The sequence below is a fragment of the Octopus bimaculoides genome, chromosome 9 (assembly GCF_001194135.2).
Source record: "Octopus bimaculoides isolate UCB-OBI-ISO-001 chromosome 9, ASM119413v2, whole genome shotgun sequence".
Lineage (NCBI taxonomy): Eukaryota > Metazoa > Mollusca > Cephalopoda > Octopoda > Octopodidae > Octopus > Octopus bimaculoides.
In genome coordinates this window covers 71,594,899-71,613,090 of record NC_068989.1, presented here as the reverse complement: position 1 = coordinate 71,613,090, position 18,192 = coordinate 71,594,899, and the positions used below count along the sequence as shown (strand labels likewise).

Here is an 18,192-nt window from a genome sequence, read left to right as displayed (position 1 = left end):
GCACACATTCTCTTTTGTTCTAATGTCTGTCTTAGATACTCAGAAACTCTAACCTGATTTTGCTAAGTTCAGTTCCTGGCGGTGTCGAATTAGCCATTTACTACCTATTTTAGAAGTTATCAATTTACTACCTCTCAGGGTCCTGTGTGTACTTGACTGTTTGAGCTTGCCATTTCATTTAACCACTCTCTGTGGTTAAATGAAATCCAGACAATGAACAAGTGGAAAGATGGAGACTTTTATGTCAGGTTTTTTTTTTTAATTATTTATCTATTTTAAATTATCTATAGGAGAACTGCTGTTTAGAAACAGTGATGGTGTACCAATAGCATGCATGTATATGTTTTGGCAGTGATATATTGTATGGTTTTAACCCTTTAGCATTCAGATACTGTCAAATATAGAGCTTATTGATTCACTTTTGAATTATTCGTGCATTATTTCATATCTTCAAGAGTTTGATGAAGTGATTGTTTATTTTTATAATGACATTGTAGGGTAGGTGTGAGAGGCTACATCCGACTGGTTTGAACATAAAACCGGTAAATTATTTGGGCTAGATATGGCTGGTCTAAACGCTAAAAGATTAACTCTTTAGCATATATATTACTCTGTCAAATGTAATGCTTATTTATTCACATTGTCTTGAATTAATCATCCATTATCTTGTGGCTTCAGAATTTCAATGATGAAATTGTTTATTTTTACTATATCATTGTAGAGTAGATGTGAGAGGCTGGATCTGGCTGGTTTGAACATAAATCAGGTAGATTATTTGGGCTGGATATGACTGGTTTAAATGTTAAAAGGATTAAACGAAATGCAATGGATTTTGTGGAAAAAATTTGCCATGTAATATTATGTTACAGAAAGTTTATTTATAAACATTTACCTAAAACTAGAATATGTGTAAGTGACATTCCAAATATAGAATTATTGTAGAAATTAAAATTTTGTTATGCTAGGCTAAAAAAAGTTAAACAATGCTGACTTAAGCTCTAAGTCACAAAGTTGCATGTGAAGACATGTTGATCTACCATTGCATCTGTTGATTAAAGCACAGATGACTTGAAACTAAAACACCCAAATTTAATTTCCATTAGTTAATACAAGCATGTAAAGCTGTGAGGATCAATATAAATACATTTATATTTTTAATATGCTTCTGCACCTTGGACACAGATGGCATGTTTTTTTCTCTATAGACTTTGTGTGTTAAAACGTATCAAACCAAGATCCAAGTGACGTCAGCAGACTACCAGACATGGTGTTTTGGTGTGATTTTTGCCTCTTCAGTTGCAGACACTACCTCAGTCATTTGGAACTTAGGCTCACATATATATTATGTATATATTGTGTGTGTGTGTAGAGAGAGAGAGAGCAAATAAAACATCTGCTGTTTTATGCTGAAGTTTGCCAAGCTGGAATTAATTTAGTACAAGCACACAAAACAGTAAGGACAGATGTATGTGTGCATTTATTTTTAAAATGCTCCTGCATACGAGAATGTGAAAAGCCATTCACTGTGGGAATTCTTTGTTCTCAGAGAAATTTTTCTCTGTAGATTTTGTGTGTAAAATCTCTTGAAACCAAATTCCAAGTGATTACAGCAGGCTGCCAGACATGTTTTGGCATCATTTCCCCTTCTCAGTAGCATGTACTATCTCTGTCATATGGACTCAGACTGGAACTTTTGCTCTTATATATAGGAAACACCAAACAATATATATATTGCTGTCTGCTGTATAACAGTGAGGGTCTATATGAAGTTGTGTACATTTGTTTTTAATATACTCCTAGTCTGCTGATGTGAAATGCAACTAAACTCTGCATGGTTTAACCCTTTAGCATTCAAACCAGCCATATCCAGCTTAAATATTTAACCAGTTTTATGTTAAAACTGGCCAGATCTGGACTCTCACACCTATCCTACAATGTCTTCCTAAAACTAAGCAATCACATCATGATTAATTCAAAATAATGTGAATGCTAAAGGTTCAATACACAAGATCAATTGAGAGAAACGGAATCTTGCAGCAAATACTTTTCACATTCCATTGTGTCAAACATGACTGTGGTTATGAAGTTTGCTTCCTGACCACATGGTTTCAAGTTCAGTCCCACTGCATGACATCTTGGGCAAGTAGTTTTTTACTACAGCTCCAAGTTGAACAAAGCCTGTTTTGTGTCTCCTTGTTTTGACATCGTGTAATGATTGTAAATGGGTGTCATTTCTATACAAGCACTATCATTCATTTCCAACATCCTTTGGAAATATGTCTGGCCAAGGGGAACTATTACCTTGATTGGAGAAACAAGTGAGTGTTGGCAACAGGAAGGGCATCCAGCCTGCATAAAATTTACCTCACAAAGCTCAGACCAATGCAAGCATGGAAAAGTTGCCTGTTAGAATGGTGATGATAATTTACAATTTTGATCAGTTTCATCATCTTGTGTCACATAAATCAACAAGTTGGCTGTGAAGTAAACTAGAATTAGTGAAAGCAATACTACATTTCTTTCTGCTCTATGATATTAAAATGCTGCCTAACAGTTGACAGTAGCCTTCCTTCCACATCTCCAAACCTAGGCTTCCTGTTAACGGCCATGGAATAGTTCAGCTCTAATCAGTTGTTGACCCATATTGGAGTGCTTCTCAACTCTGTGGAATGGTGTTACTACTACATATTCAAATCTTCTAGAATGTATAGAGAACAAAGGGCGTTTGGCAGATTGTCAAAGAGCCAGTCATTTGTCAGCACATTATAATTACTAGCATGTAGCCGAAGGCATTCTGGGGTGGGGGGGGATCTCTCTCTCTCTCTCCCATTGTTACTACAACATCCTTCATTCCTCTGAACTCTGAACTAGCAGTCTGCATCCTACTTCTTCCCACATCTATCTGATAAACTGACACTATAAAGATATATATATATTAATCAATCATTCCTCTATAATCTCCCTCTCTGTTGACATTTTTTCTACAAACATTGACTTACAGAAGATCAAATCGAGCATCATTTGCATCAAGCTCACCATCATCCTCATCAGTCTGTTTTCCACATCAATCTTACTGTTGTTTGCATCAATCTCCTCACCATCATTGTGCATCAATCTCTTCACCGTTGCTCGCATCAGTCTCTTCACTGCCATTCACAGCAATCTCTTCGCCTCAATCCCATTGATCTCCACTGTAGACATCACCTGAGCTTTGCAGAGTATCAATAATTATTGGGGCCTGAAGTATCTTCTAGCTCTGTAGAGAACAGCCAGTTTTGGGGATACAGTCCCAACTATATTAAGGATAGGCTTTTATTGGAAGAGGTGAGACCCAAAAGTTGAATTCCTTCTGAGGTCTTTAGCTAAGTGCTGCTCACAATTAAAGAGCATATGGCATGATGATGTTTTCTTGGTGTGAGTTGCATTGCGTATTTTCATGTTGTTGAGACAAGATTGGCCTATCCCTATTAAGATCCTTTTATGGTCCCTATTCATGAAGTTAGATGTCCTTAATTTGTAGACTCATGCCCCCATATCAGATCCACATGGTATCATTAAAGAAGCTGCATCTACTCTGTAGAGTGTCATCTTGATTCTGTCATCTCTGGTTCTCAGTCAATTGATTTCCGTTTTTGCATAGCTTGTATTCTAACCAAATGGTTGCTGTTTTTCATGCTGGCATTTTCATTGTTTTACAATATCAAATTAGCTGGAGTCAATGTTTTGTTTTTCATCATTTAGCATTTATTGGAGAAGATAAATATCTCAATTTGAGACTTCAAGTCCAGCAAATGATATCTAAGAATTGAGAGCATAACTTTTTCTAGACATTACTAAACAATATGTTAAGCTGTTGGTTAACCCCTTGTCATAGTTGATAGAACTGATTTATGAGTTAAAGCTATCAAACCTGTGATTATACCATTTTTGTTTTTCTCGGAGTGGTTGGCGTTAGGAAGGTCATCCAGCTGTAGAAACTCTGCCAAATCAGATTGGAGCCTGGTGTAGCCATCTGGTTCACCAGTCCTCAGTCAAATCGTCCAACCCATGCTAGTATGGAAAGCGGACGTTAAACGATGATGATGATGTTTTGTTTGTTTTTTCATGAACTGTGTACATTTGGACTACATTCTTTTTTTTTTATGGCATGGCAAGATGTGTTTTAAAGATTTATTTATTTACTAATGTACCTATGCTTGACAGTAATAATGGCAAATATGTTTATTTGACCCTTTTGATACTAACCTGTCTCAGACCACCCCAGGTTCTGTAATACGAATTCACTGTTTTAATGTGATTTAAATTTAAATTAAAATCTTCCATCAACATCCTACCTTAATTTATTTTCCAAAATCTAGCTTTACAGTTACTTTACTAAATTCTTCATTATAGTTGAAATTTATTGAAACAGTGTATTTTGACAGAAATATGGTAACGGAAGGGTTAAAGGTATTGAAACTTGAAAATAATTAAATGAAGTTAAAATATCAAACGCTGTTTCTTTTTTAAATACAGATATTTAAACTGCTGATCTTTCTAACCAATGCTACAACAGAAAAATAAATGTTAATACAAAGTCTGTCCAAACATAAACTGTTTTAAAACAAATTTGTTTACTTAAAATTAATGTCCACTTCTCTATGCTCATATGGGTTGGATGGAATTTGTTGAAGTAGATTTTCTACAGTTGGATGTTCTTACTGTCCCTAACTGTCATCTGTTTCCAGATATGTTTTCAAGGAAGTTTGGTAACAGAGAACACCACTTGTATGATGATGACATATATATATGACAGGCTCTTTTCTTTTCAGTTTCTATCTACCAAATCCTATTGTGAGACTTTGGTCAGCTAGGATCTATAGTAGAAGACACTTGTTCAAGGTGTCATGGAGTGGAACTGAACCTAGTTCCATGTAGTTGGGAAGCAAACGTCTTTATTTCATATATATTGGCCATTAAGGCCTCACAAAGAGGGGACAGACAAACATAAAGAAGCTGCGGGCTGGACACAGACATTAATGAGATGAGGGTGATAACAAAAAGGATGAAATAGAAATGGGAGGGGCACCAGCGCCCACTGACCGATAACCCAGACTGATAAGCAAACTTCTTACCACACAGCCACACCTGTACCTCCTCAGAAACGGTTTCCTCCACTTTTGGGGCACCTTGCTCCCAACACTTTTTCTATTGTTGGAAAGCATTTTTAGAAATTTCAGAGATAGTGCACAGTTCTTTATTCTTTTACTTATTTCAGTGATTTGACTGTGGCCATGTTGGAGCACCGCCTTTAGTCAACCAAATTGACCCCAGGGCTTATTCTTTGTAAACCTAGTACTTATTCTATCGGTCACTTTTGCTGAACCGCTAAGTTACGGGGACATAAACACACCAACATCAGTTAAGTGATGGTGGGGGAGACACACATGCACACATACACATATATATGACGGACTTCTTTCAGTTTCTGTCTACTAAATCCACTCAAGGCTTTGGTTGGCCCATGGCTATAGTAGAAGACATTTGCCTAAAGTCATAATTTTCTTTTTAACCACATCCACATATTCTCCACATTTTGCATATGGACATTGTTATTTGTCAAATCTACAAAGTTCTCCTGATGCACAATCACTTTGTGAGTGTACATACCCTCCCCTCGTTATTTCCCCTTTAATTTTTATTTATTTTTTTAAACACGGTATACTGAAAGATTACCGTGTATACCATATATACTCATGTATAAATCACAATATTTTATACTTGATTTTAACTGGGGGGGGAAAAAAAACTGCAGTGTTACTTATGGGACACAGATAAAACTGAAAAGAAAATAAAATTTATATAAAATTTAACACTAAATTAGGGGTGTGACTTATGTGTGTGTAAATAGTCACTATATCCTCCAGATTTTTCGTTGTTCAACATGTGACTAATTGCGAAGTTGCACTGGACATATTTACTCTAACATGTTTACTGCTGATCCATGGCATCATATGGTTGTTCTGAGATTGAAGGTCAAAAGTGCTTCAGTCATCAACGCTCAGTGCTGGCTAGCTAGAGTACTGGTTTAAAAGTATGGTTTCTTTTTGACCAGACTTTTTTGTTATGTTAAAGGCATGTCATCATTTTTATGTCTCTTATTGTATTTCAGGAATAAAATTAAAATTTGGGGGGTTTTTTCTCCCCCCGCTTTCTTAACCCTTTTGATACCTGTCTGCTGGAGGTCACTTGTGGTTCAACGATACAAACTTCCTGTCTTAAAGTGAAATAAATTAAAACCTTCCATCAAAGTTTCATGTTTATTATATGATGTGAACATCATTTTATTTATGACAGTTATTCTGCTAAATTCTCTATTTTGAAAATATATTGAAGAATAAAGCCAGTGCTTCTCCACAGAAATATGGTAACAAAAGGTGAAAATTTTCGTTTCTTCTAAAGAAGACCGTTTTGTTATTTTATGCATATATATACCCTATATATATATACCCTATTATTAATTGACGATTCCCTGCCCTTATTCTTGTATACCCTATATATATATATATATATTTGTTGTTTTTTCCCCCCCAACCCTTTCTCTTTTCCTTGGAAGCAGGCCCAAAAACGACGGTCTATGTCTGTTGGCATGGTTACCCTACCAACAATGAACTGTCATTCTCTACCTCAGGCTGATGTGAGTATATCTACAGGTTGCCCCTCCTTAAGCCTGCATGGACATGTTATTGTCTCTCTATGTACATCTTGCCAAAATATGCACGTTTGGTCATTAAAGTCATTCTGTGTTGTTATAGGTAACCACTTAGGGAATTGTTATACTATTTTATTGCTTACAATTTTTTTTCATTTTTAATCTTAATTTCTCAGAGTTCACCACCAGCTTTTATAGTCAATGTTTATCTAGCTTGTGCTGCTATTTTTTTATGTATGCCTTATTTTTTTTTCATATTTTTTTTTTAAACGTCTGTGTCCACTTTTTTTATCTGTTGAACACACTTATAGGAGAAATGCAAGATTGTTGACACGCTGCCAAACATTGACATGGCAAACACTTAAACAAGATTTTAAATATATTGGTGACCTTTCTGCTTCTTTGTGGTTTTTTCGTTCCATAGAACAGACACTAAATTTACTGAAATGTATTGACAGTAAAATTAAGCTTACATAAATCCTAACAACGTACGCTCTTTCTCCTTCACTCTCTCTCTCTCCTTCATACACACATACAACAATGTTAACACTTATACTAATGCATACTTTCTCATTTGCTAACACATCAAACATAACATACAGGTTAATGCATTCACCTCTCTCTTCTCTCTAACACATACTTTCATATATGCTAATTTGCAAACACACATGCTAACACATTAAACATAAATAAAAGCTAATACATTCTCTCTTTACACACAGTAATACTGATATAAACAATGTTAACCAGCTTACACATACTAATATATTAATACACTCACACATGTTAATATACTCATACACATACATTATCACTCATGTTATCTCATAACACATGTGCTAACACACACACATTGAAGTTAGGAATATTTAGATATGGATTTTATTTGAATTGTTCCAGAAGTTAAATGAAACTTAAAGAAATAATGCTCTATTTTCTATTTAATCTTTGGGTGCCCCAGCATGGCCGTAATTCAATAACAATAATTGTCCATTCTTTTAAAATGGCAGATGTTGTGATCTGAAAAAAATCTGGCTCCTCTTTGTAGCAGGTCAAGTCACCATCATCATTTGAGATATGTAATTATTGATATTTGTATGGATATTACAGATATTAAGGGTGAAGCTGGGTTGAGGGGAAGCCGCTTACTGGACCTCGTCTGGGATTCAAAGAGCCAGCCTTGTCAGACTGTCATCATCATCATCGTTTAATGTCTGCTTTCCATGCTGGCATGGGTTGGACAGTTTGACTGAGGACTAGCAAGCCAGAAGGCTGCACCAGGCCCCCAATCTGATTTGGCAAGGTTTCTGAATCAACATCATTTTATGTCTGCTTTCCATGCTGGTATGGGTTGGATGGGTCATCACAGTCTGAGTTGCTTCCTATAAAGAACTACAGTTCCCAAAGACTGCTTGTATCTATCATTTGATTCCACAACTGGATGTCCTTCATATACTTGCTAATTTACAGAATGTAGTAGGTGCATTTTGTTGTGGCACCAACACTAGTGGGGTTGCATAATCCTTGGTAAGACAGGGCTTGAGGGATCCCTCGCAGTCCTACATTTTCTCTGTTTAGCTGACCACTTTACAGTAGATCTAAATTTGGAATGGGAATAACGAGAACAGGAAGTCCAGAAATGACTGTTACAAACATGAGGAGAGTGGAGTAAATGTAGGTATAGAGAGAACTCAATATGCAAAGGTGTGCACATTTGCATAGGTGACTTAGGAGAGGAGTTGGAGAAAAAGGATGATATTAGCGGGACCAGCATGGGTGGAAGGAACAAGAGTATGATGGAAGAAAACAGGGTTATATAGTGGTTGGTAGGAGAGAGAGAGAGACAGAAAGTGATTAGCAAACAGCAGTACGTTGTTAGAGAGGCTGGAATGCCACAACCTCCCATCTCTCTCTCCATGCAAAGTTGAAGTATGTATGTTATATTTTTGATAAAGTGAATACAGATGCAGCCATGGCTGTGTAGTAAGAAGCTTGGTTCCCAACTACATGGTTCTGGGTTCAGTCCCACTGCATGGCACTTTGGGCAAGAGTCTCCTACTATAGCCTTGGATTTGGTAGACAGAAACTGAAAGAAACCCATCATATGTGTATTTTGACAAATGACGTTGGTATGTTTATGTCACCGTAACTTAGCAGCTTGGCAAAAGAGACCGATAGAATAAGTCCTGGGGTCAGTGCCTTTGACTAAAGCTCTTTAAGGCAGTGCTCCAGCATGGCCACAATCAAATGACTGAAGCAAATAAAAGGAAAGAAGGAATAAAGTAACCATTGCTTTGTAACATCTGAATGAATGAATAAAACCAACAATTACATGGTCAAGTGTCTCGAGGTATTTAGCCACTCAACAAAATGAGGGCCCATGGGGGCTTTTATGGTAGCTTGGGATGATGATCATCATCATCATCGTCATGAAAACTGAATGGTTTCACTGCTATTTACAGACCTGAAGCTTAACAATAACCACTTTAGATGTGCTGTTTCTGGCTCCCTGTTCTCAAAAACTGGTTCAATAATAATAATAATAAACAAATTAAGTTGTGAAAACAAGTTAAAATAAAACAAAATTAAGAGCCCCTTTCTCTCCTACCACCAGTACCTCACCTTTTGAAATATATCAAAATAGATATTATAAATCTGCACAAAGTACTTAATCTGGTGTCTAATCTTCTAAACACCTTTCTGTGTTAATGGGGTCAACTTCATATTACATGTCTTTTTTTGTTTCTTTTTTTACCTATTTGCTTTTCTATCTTGACCTTTATGACTTTTGGTTTCCTGTTTCTTATGTAACATAAACATTTTGTTCTTCTCTCTAAATAGCCACTCTTCCTTCTCTCCTTATGCTACATTACTCTGTCTCTCTCTCCTTCATTCTGCACTGCTTTACCCACATTCTATATTATGCCATTGAGGCTAAACTGTATTATACTGTACAGGCTACACTACATTATGCTGTCCAAGTTGCCCTCTACTGCTTTCCTGTCTGCACTCTATATTGTTATCCAAGCTAACTATATTATGCTGTCAGAATATACTCATCACTGTTGCCCAGTCTATTCTCTATACTGTTGTTGGTGCTGCACTCTGTAATTAAGCTGTCCTTTTACACTATATTATAGTGTCCAGCTTACACAGTCCGGTCTATACAATACATTGTATTGTCCACGTTATGCTCATTTACCAGTTTGCTTTTGAAATGTTCACCTTTACATAGACTCCACTCTCATTGCAACTCACTTTTCTTATCTGAACACCAACAAAGACTTAAGCTACTAAGCTCAAGATTCCTTTTCTCCCTGCCATTCATCTGTCATCTCTACTTCTTCCCAGTTCAACACCAGCAACGACTAGCAGTTGTTACACACATTCACTCACTCTCACACACACTGGAAATATTTTGTTTTAATTAATTAATCAAATGAGAAAGCTATAAAATATACCAGCATCAATTAGTTGATAGCCTTTCTGTTAAGATTAACTGAAACGCAACTCGCATTGGAGTATTATTCACGTATCTGGAACTGTGCTGTTTACATATCTTGGAAATATGGTCACAAAAAATGTTGACACCTCACAGTATCTTAACTGATAAGAGAATTTTTAATAATTATGAGACACAAGTATAGCTATGCAATTCGGAAGCTTTCTTCCCAATTATGTGGACTTGGGTTCAGCTCCTTGGGCAAGTGTCTTTTGCTATAGTTCCAAGTTGACTAAAGCATTTTGAGTGGGTTTGGCAGAAACTGAAAGAAGTTCATGTATGTATGTATCTTTGTCTTGATACCATCTGATGATTGTAAATGAGCAAATCTATCATAAATGTGATGTTGCTCGTTTTCCAGTCATCCTTGGGAAAGTGTTTCCTAGCTTGAAAATTGGTGACGGGTAGGGCATCAGGTCAGAAAATCTGTCTTAACCATTTAGCATTCAGATTTTTCTGTCAAACGTAATGCATATTTACAAATGTTTGTTTTAAATCTAATCATACATTATTGCACAGCTTCAGTATTTTGACAGTGATAATTTATTTTTAGAATGACATAGAGTAGGTGAATGAAGCCAAATCTGGTCAGTTTGAACATAAAACAGGTGGTATATTTGGGCTGGATATGCCTGGTTTAAATGTTAAAGGATTAACAAATTCCATCTGGCCTATGAACAAATAGATGTATACAGTGTACAAGCCTCAGAACCTTGTATAGGAGGAAATAGAAGCAAATTGGGTCCATGTGACGTTTTCTTCAAATAATGGTATCAAATGCTTCAAAATGTAAAAATGAACTTGAAACACACTTTGAAGCATGAAAGCATTGTTATTTTAAAATCTACTTATTCATGCTTGTATGGATCAGATGAAACTTTTGGGATATTTTCTATGGAAGTAGTGTCCCTCATTTACAGTGTTCTGTGAAAATATGTCCAGGCCATTGGGAAAGGTTATTTTTGTATTGGAAACAAGTGAAGGTTGGTAGTAGAATGGACATCCTGCCGTAGACAGTCTAGCTCAAAAAATTCAATGCGAGCATGAGAAATGGATATCAAACCATTGATGATGATAATGATGTACAAATTTAAGAGTAACGCATCAACAAAAATGTCTTTGATAAGACCAAAATGTTTGATTTATATCTTTGAGCCTTAGAATTAGAATCAAAAATATTTTCTTCTTCCACTGATTATTAAAAACAGAATTAAATCATTCTCTGTATTCTTTTAGCACTTATTTGAATTTAAAGTCTGGTATTTATTCAGTCTCTTTTTGACATGAACAGACTAACACTGTCAAGTAGTGGAAGACAAAATCTCTCACACACACACACACAGGTTTTCTGTTCAGTTTCTGACTGCCAAATTTACTCACAAGATACTGGTTGGTGCAGGGACTGAACCTGAAGCTATGAGGTTAAGCAGACTGTTTAACCATATAGCCATAGCTTTACAAATTCTATTCAAGTACTCCCTACCTGTAATAATATTCATAACTGCAATATAGCCATTGCTGCTTTACATGCTATGTGTATCAACAAAAGAATACTGCTAAAAGGGTAAGCCAAGATCTCTCTCTCTTTCTTTCTCTCTCTCTCTCTCTCTCTCTCTCTAAACACACACACATAGTTGCCCCAATAAGTTGTCATAAGCCAATGTACAACAGGCATTAATATATTAGGTAATAGAGTGGGCATATTATTTATACAATTTTATAAATTTAGTTTCATAAAAGCCAATTCATGTTAACAAATGGTTTCGTGTTGAAGGACCTTCCAGATGTGAAAAGGTAAATTAACAATAATCAGACATGGCTGAATGGGAGAATATAGCTCAGGTTCTGAATGGAAGGTGATTCTTGGACCGCATGATGTGTTGTGTTCTTGATCAAAACGCTTCATTTCACATTGGTCTAGTTCACTCAGCTGGCAAAAAAGCGAGTGTTCTTGTGATGGACTGGTGCCCTGTCCAGTGGGGACTTTATACACCAAAGAATCCAGGAAATATCCCTGTGTGTCTATATGACTCAGGAAGAAACTTTATTTCCATCCTGAATGGAAGAGAGTAGATCAAGCTACGCTCTTCCATTCAGCCGTGTTTAATGCTTGTTAAATTGTCTTTTTACACTTGGAAGGTTCTTTAACATGAATTGGCTGTTATGAGACTAAATTTATAATATTGTATAAATAATGCATGTGTATGTGCATGTATTCATTTGAAGCGAGCTGATTTTAATCAGCTCCTATTCTTCAGTTTCTCATGATTGCACATTTGTTCAGGAGTGAGGGAGAAGTGCAAAAGCAAGAAGTATTGTAGTAGTGAACCCTCATCAGCTTCAAACAGCTCAATAAACTCTATTACACACATTGAGTAATTTTACTCCTGCTTGTACACAGAAGTATGTATCATGTATATGGAAAAGGTATAAAATGTCTTTTTTCATTGGTGCAATGTTACAGGAAGCTTTACGAGGCAGCAGAGATTTACTATTCTTGTTTCCTGTCTATCATTTGCCTTCAAGTTTTCTTCCTTTACTTTCGGGCTCAAGATTCTTTAATGGAACACTTCAAAATATATATTATCTTATTTTTATTTTGTGGGTTAAAACTGTTTGGGTAATATTTTTTATTCTTTCTCTACAGCCTAATTCATCTTCACTGGATGATTCTGATAACATATAAAATGGTTAAAAATCTATGTATATTTATGTTAGTAAAGTATAAAGGTAACTTGAAATGTTATGAATCATTCCATTTTTTCCTTCTAGAAACAAAATACAATTAAAGAGTAACTTCAGTTTTATATAACTGGCACTCCTTAGGTTACAACAACGAGGACCCTAGTTGATCCAATCAACAGAACAGCCTGCTCGTGAAATTAACATGCAAGTAGCTGAGTACTCCACAGACAAGCGTACCTTTAATGTAGCTCTCGAAGAGATTCAACATGACACAGCTTGCGACAAGGCTGGCCCTTTGAAACCTGGGTACTACTCATTTTTGTCTGCCAAGTGGATTGTAGCAACATGAAATAAAGCATCTTGCTCAAGGGCACATGTGGCCAGGTATTGAACTCGTGACCTTATGATCATGGGCTGAAAACCCTAACCACAAAGCCACACACCTTCATATATATATTGTAATATAAAGATTCTAAACTATTAAAGTACATTTTCTATAGTGCATACATTGTCTGATATAGACCTCAATGTATTGGGTAGAATGGATAGATGTTTATTCACACTTGGTTGAGATGTTTGCAATTGTGATGAACAGCCTAGCTTGGGATGGAACTCCAAGCAGACTGCCAACTTCCAATACACTAAACATCTCTCTCTCCCACCACATATATATGTGTGTGTATATATATATATATATATATATATAATGATGATTTAGGCATAACAATTCTATGCATGAATGCCAGACTTCTTCCAGTTTCTATCAAATTCACTCAAGGATTGTGTTGGCCTGGGACTATAGTAGATGGCAATTGGCCAAGATGTTTTACAGACCGAATTTGGAAACATGGTTGAGAAACAAACTTCTTAACCAGGCAACTATGCCCCTGTGTGTGTGTGTGTGTGTGTGTGTATACACACCCACTAACAATCATTTCTATGTAGTCATTGACAAGAGTTTAAATATAATTTGATTTGCATTTGTCTACCAATTTATGTTTGTCTTTTGTGACATGTATGTATACATAAAGATAGGTAAGTAGATAGACAGATATGTATGGTGGTGCAACAGTTTCTTACTTGTAAAGTTTCTAATGAATTATTTTGTTCTGATGAAAAAATTGCTCGAACCATAAATGTTTATTTATGCATTTATTGTTTTGCACCATTTTTTTGGAATATTGTTTTATTAAATGGTTCTAAGTTCTTACCTTATATCATAATCTCAACTTTGCCCTTTTATACTTTTGTCACTCGTACCTGGTGGTTAATGGATAAATTCCTGGTGTTCACCACCTGCCATTGTCCTGACATTGTTGTCAGTGTTAGCTTATCTTTTTTCTTTCTATGTCTTTTATTTGTTTTAGTCTTTGGACTGTGGTCATGCTGGAGCACTGCCATGAAGGGTTTTTAGTCGAACAAATCATTACCAGCACTTACTTTTTAAAGTCTGGTACTTATTCTATCATTCTTTTGCTGAACTGCTAAGTTACAGGGATGTCAACAGACCAACACCAGCTATCAGGCTGGGGGTGGAGGGACAAACACATCAAGACACACCAACATAGATATATGTAAATGGCGGGTTTTCACAGTTTCCATCACAAAACCTTGCTCAACCTGGAACCATAGTAGAAGACACCTACTTGTGTTGTGCAGTAGGAGTGAACCTGAAACCACATTGTTGCAAAGCAAGCTTAAGCTTCTTAATCAGTTTTTTTTTTTTTTTTTTTTTTTTTTTTTTTTTTTTTTAAGGCTGTAATCATATATGAAAATAAATTGAAATTTTGATTGGTTGACCTAATATTGATTTTGACAACTATGTAAATTAGCATTAGCATACATTGACCCTTTTGTGATCATATTTCTGTTAAGACTCTATTTATGTAGATCAATTAAGATAAAGTGAATAAGAATTGGTAAGGATTTTATTCCATAACTAGCTTTGTCATTAGAACATAACAAAAGCTGCTTTGTTAAATTATTAGATTATTATGGAAAATTTTAATTTGAATGCAAACAGGCATTTTTGTGACAGATTGAGAGATCATTTCAGGTAAGTTAAGCACTTAATGTTTGAGCCATTCAACTGTGTGTTTGGCTATTCACCAAGTGGTTTGATAGTTCATGCCCACTCAGAAAAGCATCTCCATATAAGTGCTTGCATGACAGAATGGTAAAAAGTTTGCTTACCAACCACATGGCTGTGGGTTCAGTCCCACTGCATAGTCCCTTAGGCAAGTTGTCTTCTACTTTAACTCTGAGCTGACCAAACCCTTGTGGTTGGATTTAAACTGAAAGAATTCCATTGTAATCATATACATTTATGTTTATGTCCCTGTAATTTTGTGGTTCGACATGAGACTGATGGAATAAGTACCAGGTTTTAAAAGATAAGTACTGTGGTCGATTCATTTGACTATAATCTTTCAAGGCAGTGCCCCAACATGGCCACAGCCCAGTGACTGAAACAAGTAGAAGATAAAAGTAACTAATGAGAATTATGTGGTGAGAAAATTAAATTTTAAAAAATTGCCAGTATTGATTTTTGTCTTTGAATGGTGCTTTTGTCATTTTCTCTTTTTCTATTATAAGGACTTAGCTATATTGCATCTTTCCAACGAATACTAAATGGTTAAGTTCGTTTCACAACCATCATGTTCTGGTTTTAGTCCCTCTACACAGTCTTTGGCAAATGTCATTTTCTATAGCTTCAGATCAATCCACACCTTGTGAGGAAAATAATGGAGACAGAAAGTGTATAGAAGCCCATCAGGTAGATTGTAGCTGTAATTTAAAAGGTGCAGCCTTGCCTTATACATGGGTCACACTGGTTCTGTCTAAGAACTAGTTCCACTAAGCATTCATTGGTAATTCAGTAGATTAAAACAAATTTTCATAGTCAAATGATGGAGATCACCACCAACTTCAAACTAGCAGCTCTTAGTTGAAAGTTCTTTCAAGTATGTTTTGAGTAATAATAAATTTTAAAATTCTAATCATAATTTTATATTTGAATTAATTTAAGGCCTAAAACTAAATTATTCTCCAGTGTTTTCTGTAATGAATATTCAATTGTTTGATCAACTTAACTACCTTCTCATCGAATTAGTAAGTGGCTGAGTACACCACAGATATGTTTACCTTGTCATATAATCCTCAGGTACAATTGGTATCGCAAAGAATGTGTCAAAACTGGATCTTTAAGTCAGACAACCCTTCTGCACAGTTTCCATCTACCCACCTTCACTTATCAAGCTTGGATTGACTTGATGCTCTATTGTTAACAGGCACTTGTCCAAGCTGAACACTGAGGAATTGAACCTAAGAACTTGTGATTTATAAAACAAACTTTGTGACTATTTAGCCATGCTGAATGAGAGCTCGATTAAAATCTTTAATTATTGACAACTGTATAAAGTTGATACAAAGCTGTTTGATTTTCATGTTTCTCTTTGTTTTCTTATTGTTTTCAGTTCTATGTTATATGGAGTTGGTTGCCAGCTCGATCAGCTGTTTGCCAGCCTAAACTGCTCTACACATCAGAAGAACATGGCGTGAGCTTAAGGACGCTTTATGTTATGACAGAAGAATACGAACCAACAATCATTGTTATAAAGACTTTAACCGATGAGGTAATTATATATTTATATATATATATTATTTATATATATAAGGTGATAAATTGAATATTAATTCAATTTAAAACCAAGTGACCTAGCATATAAAAAATCTGAAAATTCAGAAAAAATTGTACTACACGTGTATAAGGGATGACCACTAGGTGGACATCCACAAAGAAAAATAATGTTCTCCAGAGAATATTATTTTTCTTTGTGGTTGGGTTGTTGATGATCTTTCTAGCATATTGGATATCCACCTAGTGGTCATCCCTTATACACGTGTAGTATATATATATATATATATATATATATATTTCTAATTGTGGTATCTAAAGTATGTGTGTGAAGGAAGGGCATTACTAATACATAACTTGTGGATTAAGCTTTTTAGTTTCTTGGAGTTCAGCTAATTTAGGTTAGTAGAGTGTAAGAAAACAGGAGCTGTTGTTGTTTAACCCTCAGTTCAGTACCTACCAAGCAAACCTAATGAAAGGTATTCAAGTTGTGACCTTGTGATAGTAGCATATAATTTAAGGACAATTTTTTTTTGTTGCTATTTCTAGCAAGTTGTGCGACCACATAGTTCTTTCATTGATTCCACGAGAGCGCAGGGTAACATCCTGTAATAATAACTACTATCTTATAAACATTCACTTAGCTTGACACCCTTGGGACCAGGCATGTTTTGGAGTTCAGAATTTTTCAGATTTTGGAATTGGTACTACAGTATAATTATAGGGTATATTTTTGATTATACCAAAACACACGCACACACACTGGACCTTAGCACAATCTTCTGGTTTGACAGTTCCTGTCAAACTGTCCAACCTATGCCAGCATGGGGAATGGATGTTAACCCTTTAGCATTTAGATTACTCTGTCAAATGTAATGCTTATTCACATTGTTTTGAATTAATCAAGTATTATCTTGTGGCTTTGAGATTTTGATGATGATGTGGTATATTCTTAGAATGACTTTGTAGGATAAGTGTAAGAGGCTGAATCTGGCTAGTTTGAACATGAAACAAGCTAGAATGTTTGAGTCTGATATGGCTGATTTGAATACTAAAGAGTTAAACAATGATAATGATGATTTACCTTATGGTTTACTCATCTATACCTGGATTCTTACAAAGTTTTTTTTGCAGCACATTCTTCATTCTACTACAAAGGACATCGTTTTTACATATGCTCGAACCAGTTGGTCAAATAACAAAATTGTTGTCAGCATATTTAATGTAGTGAGAATTAAGAATCTAATTAGAATTAGTGTGATGGAGAAAAAAAGACATTAGTTTAACCCTTTAACATTCAGAATGCTCTGAATGTAAGGCTTATTTATTCACATTATTTTCAACTAACCATTAATCAATCATCTCGTAGCTTTGAGATTTTGATGATGTAATTGGGTTTTTTTTTTTTTTTTTTTTTTTTTTTTAAATGACATAGTAGGACAGATATGAAAGGCTGGATCTGACCATTTTTTTAAAAACATAAAACAATATTTAGGCCAGATATGATTGGTTTAAATGCTAAAGGATTAATGAAGTATTATTTTAATTAACTCATGATTTATGGGAGATAATGTTGGAGAACACCATGAGCCAAAAAAGGAAAAGTCAAAGCCAAATGCTGCTAAGATTTAAATTCAAAATAGTGTGTGCGCACGTGCGAAGACTGATACTTATGGC

The 18,192-nt window shown here is 35.4% G+C and overlaps 1 protein-coding gene across 3 annotated transcripts in view; it reads left to right on the top strand.

Moving 5' to 3' along the window:
• The window catches only part of LOC106869090 (GTPase-activating protein skywalker), a 74,982-nt gene that overhangs the window by 45,592 nt on the left and 11,198 nt on the right, over positions 1-18,192 (top strand). The window contains exons 8-9 of one of the 3 annotated variants that reach the window (XM_014914616.2): positions 6,599-6,676; positions 16,355-16,513. In XM_014914616.2, coding sequence (XP_014770102.1) covers positions 6,599-6,676; positions 16,355-16,513 — 237 coding nt within the window. Of the gene's footprint in view, positions 1-6,595; positions 6,677-16,354; positions 16,514-18,192 lie in introns of all 3 variants that reach the window. The other 2 variants (XM_014914615.2, XM_014914617.2) reach the window with 2 other exon arrangements.